The sequence below is a fragment of the Equus quagga genome, chromosome 16 (assembly GCF_021613505.1).
Source record: "Equus quagga isolate Etosha38 chromosome 16, UCLA_HA_Equagga_1.0, whole genome shotgun sequence".
In the NCBI taxonomy this organism is placed as follows: Eukaryota; Metazoa; Chordata; class Mammalia; order Perissodactyla; family Equidae; genus Equus; species Equus quagga.
This window is the reverse complement of record NC_060282.1, coordinates 3,150,023-3,163,081: the sequence shown is the minus strand read 5'-3', so window position 1 is coordinate 3,163,081 and position 13,059 is coordinate 3,150,023. Positions and strand designations below refer to the sequence as shown.

General features: G+C 59.9%; 1 protein-coding gene across 1 annotated transcript in view; it reads right to left on the bottom strand.

The window, feature by feature from the left end:
* The window catches only part of LOC124228160 (maestro heat-like repeat family member 5), a 63,436-nt gene that overhangs the window by 23,584 nt on the left and 26,793 nt on the right, over positions 1-13,059 (bottom strand). Inside the window, exons 12-20 of the mRNA XM_046642495.1 lie at positions 12,917-12,996; positions 10,281-10,416; positions 9,736-9,876; positions 9,012-9,107; positions 7,219-7,323; positions 5,772-5,907; positions 5,301-5,473; positions 1,500-1,649; positions 232-386 (exon numbers count right to left, since the gene is read on the bottom strand). Of these exons, the coding sequence (XP_046498451.1) occupies positions 232-386; positions 1,500-1,649; positions 5,301-5,473; positions 5,772-5,907; positions 7,219-7,323; positions 9,012-9,107; positions 9,736-9,876; positions 10,281-10,416; positions 12,917-12,996 (1,172 nt within the window). The remainder of the gene's footprint in view (positions 1-231; positions 387-1,499; positions 1,650-5,300; positions 5,474-5,771; positions 5,908-7,218; positions 7,324-9,011; positions 9,108-9,735; positions 9,877-10,280; positions 10,417-12,916; positions 12,997-13,059) is intronic.

The following is a 13,059-nucleotide window of genomic DNA, read 5'->3' as shown; positions in this document are numbered from 1 at the left end:
GGTGACAGGTGGTCCAGCCTGGGGCAGAGATGCTTCATGTGGAACACCGACAGAAGGAACGGTGAGCGGAGCCTCCCAGAGCCAGCCCCAGGGGGAGCACCGTAAATGAACAGGTATATGGCTTTCTCCCTAACCCCAGCCCCGTGGGGTCTCCCCGTGGGTTGGGGGGGGCCGGGCGGGGGGGCGCCCGGGGGGGGGAGGGGGGGGGGGGGGGGGGGGGGGGCTGGGCACCTGTCCAGGGATATGGAGAAGTCCAGGAAGGTGGCCACCAGCTCGGGGGTGTGGTTCCGGGCCAGCAGGGTGACGGCAAGCAGGACATTCTCCCTGGCTTGGGGAATGCGGACAGAGCAGAGCTGCAGGTGGATGGCCCGGCCCAGGGTGGCAACCTGTGCAGGGAGGCAGAGGATGGGGGAGACGGTCAGTCTGAGGGGTGTGGCCAGGCCCTGCGCTGCTGAGCCTAACGGGGGAGGGAGGTCCTGCCCTGGGGAGCGTGGAGTCCCTTCAGACATGGGAGAGGCACAGCTCTGCCCAGGGAAGTCTGATGGGGGAGGCACAGTCCTGCCCGGGGAAGTCTGAGGGGAGAGGCACAGCCCTGCCCAGGGAAGTCTGATGGGGAAGGCACAGCTCTGCCCAGGGAAGTCTGACGGGGGAGGCACCGCCCTGCCCAGGGAAGTCTGACATGGGAGGCACAGCCCTGCCCAGGGAAATCTGAGCGGGGAGGCACAGCCCTCCCAGGGAATTCTGATGGGGGAGGCACCGCCCTGCCCAGGGAAGTCTGACGGGGGAGGCATTTCCCTCTCCTGGATGCCTGGTCAGATGTGGAGTCCCAGTGTGAGGGGGAGACAGGTCCCACTACTTTTTGCATGGCATGTGGGGTCTTCTAACTCTGTCCGAAAGGCGCCCAGTCACTGGAGGGTTTGGACACACCTGCCTCGCCCTCTCCTAACACACCACTTGGCACCTGCTGTTCGGATGCCCTGAATGCCCTCCTCTCCCGCTTCCTGTCCGTTAACGCCCAGCTCCAGCATCCCCCCACCTGAGGCTTCCGAGGCTGCAGGACATGGCACTAGTCCTCCTCTTTTGGGGGCCCCCGCCCCCTGGGTGCAGCCCTTTGCCTTCCGGTCACTATGCTGTCCACCCTCAGCTGTCCCATGTCTGTCCCCTCCATCAGACGGAGGGCTCCTGGAGGGCCAGGCTGTGCCCTCTCCTCCTCTACTCTCATACTAGGGTGAACAGCAGCTGCTCAATCAATGCACGTCTGCCCCACGACCCTGCAAACACCACCCAGGGCGCCACAACACCTCACCCCATGGCCATCCCCTCATTCCTTCATTCAGTGGGACCTATCAGGGTGGGGTCTGTGTCTCCCCCATCAGGCCCAAGCTCAGGGACACCCCCTTGGCCCAGAGGCCCTAGCCCCTGGGTGCCGACTGCCGGGCTGGCCCTACGCCCCCTGCCCCATCCTGTCTGGCCCTCAGCGGGGGTCCCAGGCCCCTCACAGTCTCCAGCGTGGCCCCGTGCTCCTGGACGGCAGCGAGCAGCATGTCGGCAGCCGCCTGCACGCGGAAGGGGCTAGCGGAGCCCAGGCCGTCGATGGCCGTCCAGAGGAAGTCAGTCAGCTCTGCCATGGTGAGATGCTTCATGACCTCCTGTGGCAGCGGGAGTGGAGGGCAGCCATCAGCGCGGGTTGCCTGTGGCCGGGTGCCCACATCCTGCCTCTGCTCTCAGCCCCTCTCCTTTGCTCCAGCTCCCACAGCCTCTGAGCGCTTCCAGACTCCTGAGCCCCAGTCCTCCGGCTCCTCCAACACGTGTCCCCCATTTTGCAGTTTGGTCACCTGCACATCTCTCTGAGCCCACCACAGCCCAGGGGGCAGGAAGGGAGGGCACGATGCCCATCGCAGGGCAGAAGCACGGCCCCCCATCACTCAGACTCCAGCGTGTGTCCCAGGACCCGTGTGGCCCAGCCAGCCTCCTCTCTTCCCCGCCTCTGCCCCGTCCTCACCTCACGGCCTTCCTCATCTGCTAGCCTCATCCCGGCTGGGTGCTCCCCACACCAGGCCCCCGCATTTTAATCAAGAGCCACTGAACCGTAGAGCTTCGAAGGATCTTCAAGGCCACAGGGACCCAGCCCCAGGCCCAGAGAGGCGCAGGGGCTGCCCTCAGCATGGTGTAGGGTGGGGCTGGGCAGGCCAAGGCTGGGTCTGGAACCCAGGGCTCTGTCCCACCATAGGGCCTCCTCGGGAGCCTGACTCTGCTCTCGGCCCACATTCTCCCAGCAGCAGCTCTAACGGTCCAGCGAGGTGGGTGTCACCTCCGACACCAGACCATGAGCGCTCAGGGCAATGAAGAGGCGCTGGGGGAAATGCAAGGTGGTGGATGGGATCGCTGCTCCACAGCCTCAGACCGTGTCTCTGAGAGGGAGTGCTGGGCCAGCGTGGGCTGCCCAGGCAGAACCTTCCAGAAAGATTTAGAGCATCGTTGCTCAATATGGTAGTCACCAGCCACATGCAACTATTTAAACTTTAAGTAAAATTTAAAATTCAGTCCCTCCGTTGCACTAGTCACATTTCAAGTGCTCCGTAGCCACACACGGCCAGTGGCTACCTTGGATAGTGCAGACATAGACACTTCTGTCCTCCCAGAAAGTTCTATCGGAAGGGCCTGACATGGAGCATCTGATAATCAGAGGAAAACAGAATGCTGCCGATGGAGTGACAGTTGGGAAGCCTGACAGAAAATTATAATGTTTACAAGGATGTTAAGGATGGTAACACGTTTCTTTGCATGTTAGGGTATTTGTTGAAATGTGTGAAAGTCTGTTAGGACGATTTTTTTTATATCACATATAAAAATAAGTGTTAAATAATGGATGTTAGAATATTTATTAGAATCTTATTATTCTAAAATTCTGGTAAAATGTGAGAATAGTAGGTTATTAGTTTGTTAGAATGTTAAAATAATTTTAATGAAATATTTGTATTTTATAATAACTTTAAAAAGAATATTTTGCTATTACAAATGTAGTTAGAACATTTGTTAGAAGATTAAATTTAAAATCGTTTTCTAAATATTAAATTTTGGTTAAAGTTCTAGTATTTAGAACGTTTGTGAAGAAATTCAACTTGGAATGGTGGTTAGATTCTCAGAATTCCAGAATACTACAATCTCAGGATTGGTAAACACTTATGAGATGTCTTCCTTTAACCCAGGGCATGATCAGTGTGAGATGGAGGTGGCAGAGATGGTGGTCATGGTGGTGATGGTGGTGGTGATGATGGTGGTGATGATGGTGGTGATGGTGGTGGTGATGGTGTTGCTGTTGCTGATGGTGGTGATGGTGGTGGTGGTGATGGCGGTGATGGTGATGGTGGTGGTGGTGATAATGGTGGTAGAGATGATGGTGATGGTGGTGATAGTGGTGGTAATGGTATTGCTGTTGCTGATGGTGGTGATGGTGGTGGTGATGGTGTTGCTGTTGCTGATGGTGGTGGTGGTGGTGGTGGTGGTGGTGATGGTGTTGCTGTTGCTGATGGTGGTGGTGGTGGTGGTGGTGGGGGTGATGGTGTTGCTGTTGCTGATGTGGTGATGGTGATGATGATGGTGGTGATAAAGGTGTAGTGTGTCCAAGACCACATGGGGAGTCAAGGACAGACTTGGGACCAGAACCCAGGTCTGTTCTCCATCCTAAACCTTCCTGGATCTACCATCCCTTGATTAGCAGACTGTCCCATCCTCTCTCCTCTCTGTGCTCCTATTTGTCATTGTCTCTCGTCCAAGGAGAGCCAGAGCTGAACACCCACTCCCTGGGTGTGGGGACAGCACAGGTTAGGGCAGACTGCCCCTTCCTGGTCCTAGATGCTAGGCTTCCAGTCAGTCAGTCCACCTGTGAGCCTGAGGGCTCTGGGGCCCTTCACCACCAGCCTCCACTGAGCTGGCGGTCACTGGGGCCCTCCTTTGCTGCCTTGCCTCTGCCCCGAGCCCAGGTTCTTTGGCATAAACTGAAGCCAAGCCAAGTTTTCCCATTTGGGCCCAGACAATCGATGTGTTGGCCCCAGGGCTTCAGACTTTCTTACTAAACTTCTGATCAGCCTCAGTACTGACAGCTTGCTGTAGCTGCAGAGAGCACGGGTTTGGAGTCAGCCAGGACTGGATTCAAAACCCGCTGGGGCACTTACGAGCCGTGTGCCGCCACATCATCATTTGGTTCAATTTGTTTCGACTTAATGGTGTTTACTGAAGACTGGCTCTGCCCTCAGGCCCTGTGCTGGGCCCTGGCGAGATCTCACTTCTGGCTCGAGGTCTAATGGGAGACTGACAAGCATAGCAAGAGCGGGGGTCTTCGTTAGCCATGGGCTCCACACCCAGAACGGGCAGGTCACCATGCTGAAGCCACTATGTCTAGACGTCATGAACTGACCGCTCAGAACATGAGGCTCCGTGGAACACGGCCCGTTCAGCCAACGCCAGCATCCCGCCCTCACCCTGTGCCTCAGCCTCGCTTGTCTTCAGAGGAGAACACAGTTCGCATCAGATGCGGACTGTCCCAAAGATAGATTTCACTGGGGCGGGGGGCAGGGTGTGATGAAAGGGACCTTGGGGAACTGACCTTGGGGATCCTCCCTGAGCTGTTGACCTGGGAGGATCTGGCCGGGGTAGACCGGATGACAGTGGGAGGGGAGACACGACACGCCTTCAAAGGAGGGGGGTTTGGCTTTTGGAGGATTAAGGGAAGCCCCTGGGAAAATGAGGAAGTGGGGGGTATTTCTGCAGAGTGGTCTTCCTGCAAGGGTCAAACTCAGAGGGCAGGACATCTATGGTGCCTCAGAGAGAACCTACCGTCGGAACCGCCCTGAGAGCGCCACTACTGGGGCCTCATGGCGGCCAGGACTTCATTGGCACCACTCTGCCCATTTTACAGAGGAAGGCTGAGGCTCAGAGAGGAGAGGGGCTTGGCCAAGGTTGCACAGCCATGAGAGACAGAGCTGGGACTCAAGCCTGGGCTGCTGACCCCAGAGTCTGTCCCCAGCCCCCTCCCTCCTTTCCCCCTCCCCCAGCTCCCCCATCCCAGGCCGGGGGCTGGGGTCTTCTCCAAACGCTCTCAGTTAACCACCAAAGATGCAGGCAAGATCCCAGCCTCAGTTTTAATACTCACACCCCAGCCCGGGTGCTGACCCCCTGAGTCCAGCCAGGCCACACAGACAGCGGGAACCCTCTCAGACAGGGCGGTGGCAGTGGGGCTCGGAGCAGAGCATGACCACGCCCCCCACCCCTGACCTGCCCACGACTCTAAGGGCTTTGACCTTGATGACTTGGGAGCTGCTGAACTGGGAGATGCTGTCCTTCGGGGTCACCATCTCCTGGGGGGTCGGGGGAGTGGTCTTCTGGTCCCCGCTGCTCCATAAAGGGGCTTCATCGGCACTGGGCTGGGAAGACTGCTTGGGGGTCTGTGCTTCCACCTGTGAAGCCATCCCTGCTGGCCAGGGGCGGCGGGGCGGGATCGGGCAGGGGTGAGGGCAGGGCCGGGGTGGGCTTGGGGTCTAGGGTGGGATGGGCAGGAGTTGGGCTGGGCTCATTGCAGTAAGGGTCAGGCCTGTGCCTGAGTTTGTGGACGGGAGTCAGAGAGGGTCTGGGGGTCAGGTGAGGCCATCACAGGGCTATGGTTGAGGTCAGAGGTGGGTTTGGGAGCTGAATTCAGGGGTGCTGGCACAGGTGAGGCTGAGGCTGTGGTTGGGGTGGGAGTGGGTCCACCGTGGTGGCCCGTGGGGGCTCACCTCTCTGGCGTATCAGGAGCTGGTAGAGATGGCCCACCCCCTCCAGGCTGGAGCCCTGAGTGGCCTTGTCCGGGTCCTGGCACAGAATCCCCAGCATGCCCACCAGCTGCCCAATCCGTTTGAAGTCCTCTTTTGGCTGTGGTGAGAGTACAGGGGACCCACTGAAGACAGGACCTACCACGGAGCCCCCACCCTGCTGTGCACTCAGCCCAGCACGGCCAGCGTCAGAAGGGACCCCTCAAACTGTGTGCCAGGGCCAGGACTTGGGTTTGGGTAAAACTTAAGAGGTGGTCAAAAAGCTCAGAAATCAAGAGAAATAATAGTTTAATGTCATATTTAGAAAAATGAAAATGAATGCAAAAATCCATGATGAACGAAGTTTCAAAATTGTAAATAAAGACAGGATCCGACCTGGCAGTTCTATGACCTTGCCTTTCTCTCCTCACCCTGATGCCCGCCCTGGTCCCAATAAACCTTTATTTACAATAATAGGCGGCCAGCCCCCAGGCCACAGTGTGCAGAGCGGATTGTTTAAAACATCACATTAAAATACTTATCTGACTGTGGGGTGTCTTGGCGCCCCTATAAATGTCACCTGCGAGGCAAGTGCCTCTCTTGTCTCACCCTAGTCCCAGTCCCGTGGCGTGGAAATTGATTTGGAGTAAAGTGAAGGCACTTTGAACCCCTCCAGAGGGGGCCCCCTCATCACAGGAATGCTGGAGGGGTCTGTGCAGTGAGCTCTGCCGCACAGACAGTCCCTGCTGCCCAACACCGCTCCGGCATCAGAAAGGCACACCCGCCAGCATGGGGCCAGGAACTAATTACCACGTCTCCCCATGCGTCTCCCCGAGGAATTAAGGCCGACTTTGGCTGATAAACACAGAACCGCTCACTCCCTGAACATGTGCTGGTGTTCGTTCAACCCAAGGGCGAGAGCGACAGGTGGCAAGTTGTGAACCATGAAACGATGGGGGTGGTGATGGACGGAGAGGAGGGCGATGGGCTGGTGGCTGCCCCACGCAGTAGCTGCTGACCCTAGTCTGGGGCAGGGCACACTTTAGGAGCCCTTTCACGGCCCCCCCCCCCCCCCCCATGTGATTCCCACTGTATCACTCTGACAGGACTCGGGGCTCAGAAAAACCTGCCCGAGGTGTCAAGATGTGTGGACGAGAGCCCAGCCTCCTGGGTCAGGGGTCAGGGGTCAGGGCACCTGGGTTCAGAGCCCAGCTGGGATGCCTTGAGCAGGGGTCCCACACCCTCGCTCCAGGCTGTTTCCTTGTGGGTAAAAAGGGGGATTACCTGGCTGGGCAGGGCACTCAGGGATCCACCCTGTCCTGGTGGCAGGGACTCAGGGGGCTTTGAACCCCAAAAGCCTGGCTGGCCCTGGAAGGAGGGTGTTTGGTTGGGGCAGCAGAGGGGGCATGGGGCCGGCGACGCGTGTACTCACGTCCAGGCAGATGTTTCGGTTCAGGAATTCCAGGAGGGTCTTGCAACTGTGCACAGCCCGCTGCCGCTCGTGCGCCTTCTCCGACGCCAGCCAGACGTACAGGTGCTGCGGGGGCGGGGGGAAAGGAAGGCTGCCACAGCCGCGGACCCCAGCTCCGACCAGGCTCGGCCCTGCCCTGGACCCAGGCTCTGCCCATCCCGGCCCAGGCCAAGCCCAGCCTCAGCCCAGGCCACACCCCCTGCTCAGGCCCCACCCACCCTCCGACCAGGCTCCACCCCCTCGGCAAGATGCTCCATAAGCAAGGTACTGCCCTTTTCCTGGGCTCAGGCCCTGCCCATAGACAAGGCCACGCCCACCCCAGACCAGGCCACACCCCGCAGCCCCAGCCCCCCCCCCCCCCCGCCCCGGCCCCCCCCCCCCGCAAGGCTCTCTTCCAGAAGCGAGGCTCTGGCTCCACCCCCCCACCTAGGCCCCCCCCCCCCCCCCCGGAGGCCCCCCCCCCCCCCCTTCCAGGCCAGCCCCCCATCAGTCAGGCCTTCCTTGTCCCTTCCCACAGCCTCGCCAATGCCTGTGCCCAGGCAGAGGGCCACAAGAGGAGTCATTTCCTTCCTTTGGAGCTGACACGCCCCTCCTGCTCAAGGCCCTTTGAGGCTCCTGGTTTTTAACCTGTTTCACACTGTGTGCCTCTTTCCAGAGCAATGCTTTTCAGTGCACAACATAAGCGCACAGAATTACAAAGGGATACAAAGGCATATTGACACAGTTATGTTGAACACTGTTAAGCCAAATTTGAGCCTCTCTGTGAAGGTGATAGATAATTAGAGCCAGTGATTCTGAAGTTGGGTGAGGATAAACCGCGTTTGGAGATTCTGTGACCCCGTGACGTGCTACGACAACATCTGTGACTTCCCTTGGTGGCAGACACAGCTACTCCTGGCACTGCCGTGGTTTGTCACCAACATTCCCAGGGGAGGGACGCGCTACTCTGCAGTGTGAGTTGAGTGAAAAGGCAGCTGCCATTTCCTCCTAGCCGTGTTCTCACACCCCAACTTCCATCTCTGCGCCCAGGTCGGGAGCCTCTGCCTCAGCGGCTCCCCTCACCGCCACCAGGCCCCTAAGCCTGAGGTGGTCTGGCCCCTGCTGCCCTGACCTCACTCTAACCCCCCTGCACACCCCGCCCTTGACCCCTCCCCTGCTCCAGTGGTCAGAGCAGCCTCCGTTCTGGGACACTGTGCTCCATCGTGCTGCTCCCCTCTCCCCTGCCTGCCTCTGCGGCTGGCCCTTCCCTTCTCTTCCCAGCCACCTCCTTACTCCTCATTCTGGTGAGTCTCCGACCCTCCCAGCAGAGCCAGCCTCCCCTCTCTGGGCCCTCGCCCGCCCCTGCACTCTCCCTGCCTGTTGACTGGCTTCCATCCTCTCAGGCAGTATGTTCAGGGGGCAGTGAGAGAACGGGGTTGGTGGGCTCATGAGACCCCCTCCCCGCTGGGGGCACTGCTGCAGGGGAAGTTCGCTGGGGGCAGGGAGTGCAGGTCCTGGCCAGGGCCATGGCCGTTTCCTCACCTGTTCCCTTTAGTGTGGCATTCAAGTCCCACTTACCAGCAAGCTGCACCTGCTGACCCCTCACCGAGTTGTTCCAAACCACTGTGACCCCTAAAGATGGACAGCCCTCAGGCCTCTGTGACCCGGGACCACACCTGCGCCCAGTTCAGGCCCTGCCTCCTCTGGGACATCCTCCTTTGTCCATCCTCTGCCCCATCCGTGCCACCCCCTGTGCCGCCCCCGCCGGCCCTCACCGACAGCAGGAGGTGCAGCTCGTCAGCTGTAGGGTTCTGAATGATGAAGCTCTGTAGCATCTGGTCCAGTGCCTCTGAGGTCTTGTTGTAGAGGGCCTGTGCCAGTGTGAGGAGCAGGTCAGGGGGCCACCAAGCCCTGTGGGACGGAGCGCCGAGGCCTGCCGTGGGGCCTGAGGGCACTGGCCTCTCCATGCTGGTGGTACCACTTCCTGCACACTCCCCGGGCTAGGCTGCACAGCAGCAAGCTCACGCCACGCCCAGGAGGGCCCTACCACAGTCGATCCCTATTTGGCAGCTGGGGCAGGGGGCAGTCTGGGACCCGGCCAAGGTCACGGGTTTCTCAGTGGCCAAAGCAAGTTCACTCCCAGCAGGGCTGGATTCATGGGCGTGCAACCCATCCAAGATAGGGTGCTCAGAAGGGCGCTCCGAGAGCTGGGTTTACGGCTCTGATGTCACCATCTGGGAATTCTTCATAAGTTTTAAACACGGGTCTCCCATCTTCATTTTGCACCCATCCCAGCAAATTATGCAGCTAGTCCGGACTGCCGAGTTTCACACACGAGACCCCCCGTCTCTACTGCTTGGCTTGCCTCAGGGAGGGTGGGGGCCACAGAAAAGACCCAGTCTACCCTCCTGTCAGCGCCCAAGTGGAGCGGAGCCCTGGGCCACTGGCGAAGATCTCCCTGGGCGTCCTGGGGAAGTCCCTTTGGCTCTCTGAGCCCACCTTTATCACCTGAGAACTGGGCGTGAAGCCAGCCCCACCTGCCAGGGTGCAGGTGGACACTTGATGGGGACAAACAGGCGCCTCCAGCCCAGCGCCTGGCACCAGGTTGCGCTTCCTGTGTGAGCCAGTCACGATGTCTCCCTGCAGGGGGGGACTTCTATTCACCAGAACCCAGAAGGGGTGGGCGGCTGCCCAGAGGGCTGGAGAGCATCCCAGAGCTCCCTCCTGCAGGCTCAGTGGGGCAGCAGAGGAGGGAGCCATCTTCACTCCTATTTAAAGAGTGCCCTCGGCACCCCCCACGGGGCACCCAGTATCTCCTTTCGCCCCAGGTGTTAAGTACCGTCGGCTCTGTGATGCTCACCCCCATTTTACAGGTGGGCAAGGGAGGCTCAGAGCAGTTAAGAAATATGTCCAGGGTCCCCCAGCCCTGGCCTGTCGGGGGGTCAGGGCCATGCCCATCCAGCCCGCCCCCTCTCAAGCCACGAGCAGCAGGCAGAGCCTGAGGGGCCCCTCTTGGCATAGGGCTGCGGGCGCCCAGGTGGCACCTGTATGTTGGGCGGCTCCAGATAGAGGCAGGTGTGTTTCTCCAGGACGTCCAGCAGCGGCAGGGCCAGCACGCTCCGGAGGCAGGTGGACAGAAGCCGCGATTTCCTCTCTGGGTCTGGGGGCGGCCTCAGCTTGCTGTTGGAGGATGGAGGGCCGTGAGGGCGGGGCGTGGGGGCTGGTGGCTGGGAGGGGGCCCGCACCAGAACAGTCAGGAGTCTGTGAGCCCAGAGCAGGGACTCAGGTGTGCCCTCACTGCGTTGACCAGAGACTCCGGCCTCCTGAGCAGGCCAATTCCACGGGGGTCTATAAGGGACTCCCCTGGCCTGGCTGGGAGCAGGAGCTCCCCTTTACCGGCAGACTGGTTTTGCCCAGCCCTGGTTATACCATTGACCTTTGGTGGCTCTGTTTTGGCAAATCATGCCAAACTTTCATTCTTTGAGGTCTGAATTAATAATAATACCTGCTGTTTATTGAGGGCTTCCTGTGGGCCGACCCTGAGAGGCGTTTTACCTTGGTGTGGCTACCGGGATCCCCACAGCTGGCATTTTCTCCTGCCTAATAGACCTCTCCCGACTCTGCTTCCCCTCCAGGCTCTGCCCGACTCCTCTCCTCCCCGTCATCCCAAAACTCCAGGAAGGGTGGTCTGCACGTGACCTCCTGGCGCTCCCCGCCCCCGTCAGGTGCACCCAATCTGGATTCCACCCTGAACACTCCCCACTGCTCCCAGCCGGTCATGGGGGGCCTCCGATGGGCAGGTCCGAGGCCTGGTCCTGGCTGGCCATCAGTGGCTTTGATGAATTGATCGCCCCGTCCTGGGCACGCTCCTTCCCTTGCTCCCTGCCTCACCCCCAACCCTCTACCCCCGTCTGGGCCCCTCCACCGGCTCCTCCCGTTCCCTGGCCCTCTCAGCACCAGGCACCCAGCCCCGGCCTTGGTCCACCTCTTTCCATCTCTGGCCTTAAAAGCCACCTGGATGCTGATGACCCTGACCTTGTGTCTTCAGTCTGGGCCTCTCCCTGAACTCCAGACAAATGTCCTCAACTACCCACTGCGTCGTTAGGTGATGTCTGACAGGTGTCTCAATCTTAGCTTGTCCCCAAATGGACCTGCCCTCGAGGCCACCGCCCACGGCCTGCCCCAACACAGTAGACGGCGATGCCGTCCTTCTGGATGCTTGGGGCGAAGCCCTCTGCACACCCATGACTCTCCCTTCTCTCAGCAGGAAAGAAGGTCTCGCCAGCTCTCCTATCACAATTTATCCAGAATTTCAGCAGCGACTACCCTCGTCACTCATTATCTTTCTGCTGGGTTGTTCTAGGGGCTCCTCACAGGTCCTGCATTTTCCACCCTGGTAGCACCATCCGCTCTCCTCCCAGAAGCCACACATCTCTCTCAAACATCATCCCCTCAAAGGCCCACTTTGCTCAGCCAAGAGCCCACGTCCCTGCTGTGGCCTGTATGACCTTCCTGTGACCCCTGGGACCTCACTGGTACTTGCCCCTTGCTCACTCTGCCCCAGTCACTCTGGCCCCCTTGCTGGTCCTCCAGCACCCAGGTGTGTTCCAGCCTCAGGGCCTTTGCACAGGCCATTCCCTTGGGTCGGGGGTACCCACAGGGCTCCCTCTCTCACTCGTTCAGGGCTTTGTTCAAGCGTCTCCTCTCACAGAAGCCCGAGAGTGCCAGGCCCATGTGGGCGCTCCATCTGTCAACGCTCAGGCCGTCGATTCTCCTTGACTCAGCCCGAGGCTCGCTTAGTCCTCAACCCCACAAGGGTTTTACGTGCCCTCTACCCTCTGCCTCATTTTCCTTCATCAGCCCCTGATACGTGTGGTTTGCTCTCTCTGTCCCCATCCAACGGTGTCAGCCCTCAGAGAGCAGGGACATTCCCTGCTGGCTCACAGCTGGGTCCCCAGAACCCAGAACAATGCCTGGAACAGCGCGGTGCTGGAAGGTTATCTGTGGCCGGATGAGTTAGGAATGCGAGGCGTGGAGCCCGGAGGTGGATATTTAAACCTGGCCTGCCTGCTCCGGGAAGGCCAGCCCAGCTGCACCTGCCACCTGCCCACTGCAGTGCAGGGCCCGCGGGGTGCACGCCTGCTGCCTGCCCTGGCCTCTGCAGCCTGAGAACGGGCAGCTGGGAAGGGCCCCCACTTCCTCATCAGCCTCACCCTGTCCTGGCTACGGGAGGGAGCCCAGGTGCCCCCTGGCCCCACCTGAAGGGGAAAGGCTAAATCCGGACCTGCTGCCTGCAGCCCTGAGACCCCTGAGCCCTCTGGACTGTAGCCTCCCTTCCTCCCCTGGGATGTTGGCTGGGGTCTGGACTCAGCGACCCTTTGCACTTCCTCTCCTGAGAGCTGGAGGCTGCTCTAGATTCTGCCCATGGCTGGGTCTTGCCATGAATAGCTGCTCTGATCTTGATTGGGGTGTGAGTTCACTGTGGGGAATGGTTGTGACCCCCCAACCCAATGCTCTGGTCTCCATGAGCTGCCCATCCCCCCAGCCCCTCCCCCAGCCCTGCTCAGCGGGACCTTGACTTCTGACCTCTCCCCCCTCGCTGTCCTGCTGGCACCAGGCCTGAGCTGCGAGGCAGCTATTGGATGCAGGGGGAGGCCCTGTGCAGGGCCGGGGAGCCTACCAGATGCTGGAGATGATGTGGATGGTCTGCTGGCGGGTCAGTGTGCACAGAGAGTCCGGGGGCTCCTTGTCCAGCAGAACCTGCAAACGCCCAGGTGAAGGCTGAGTCGCTCAAGCCTGGCCTGTCTCGCTTCTGACACCAAG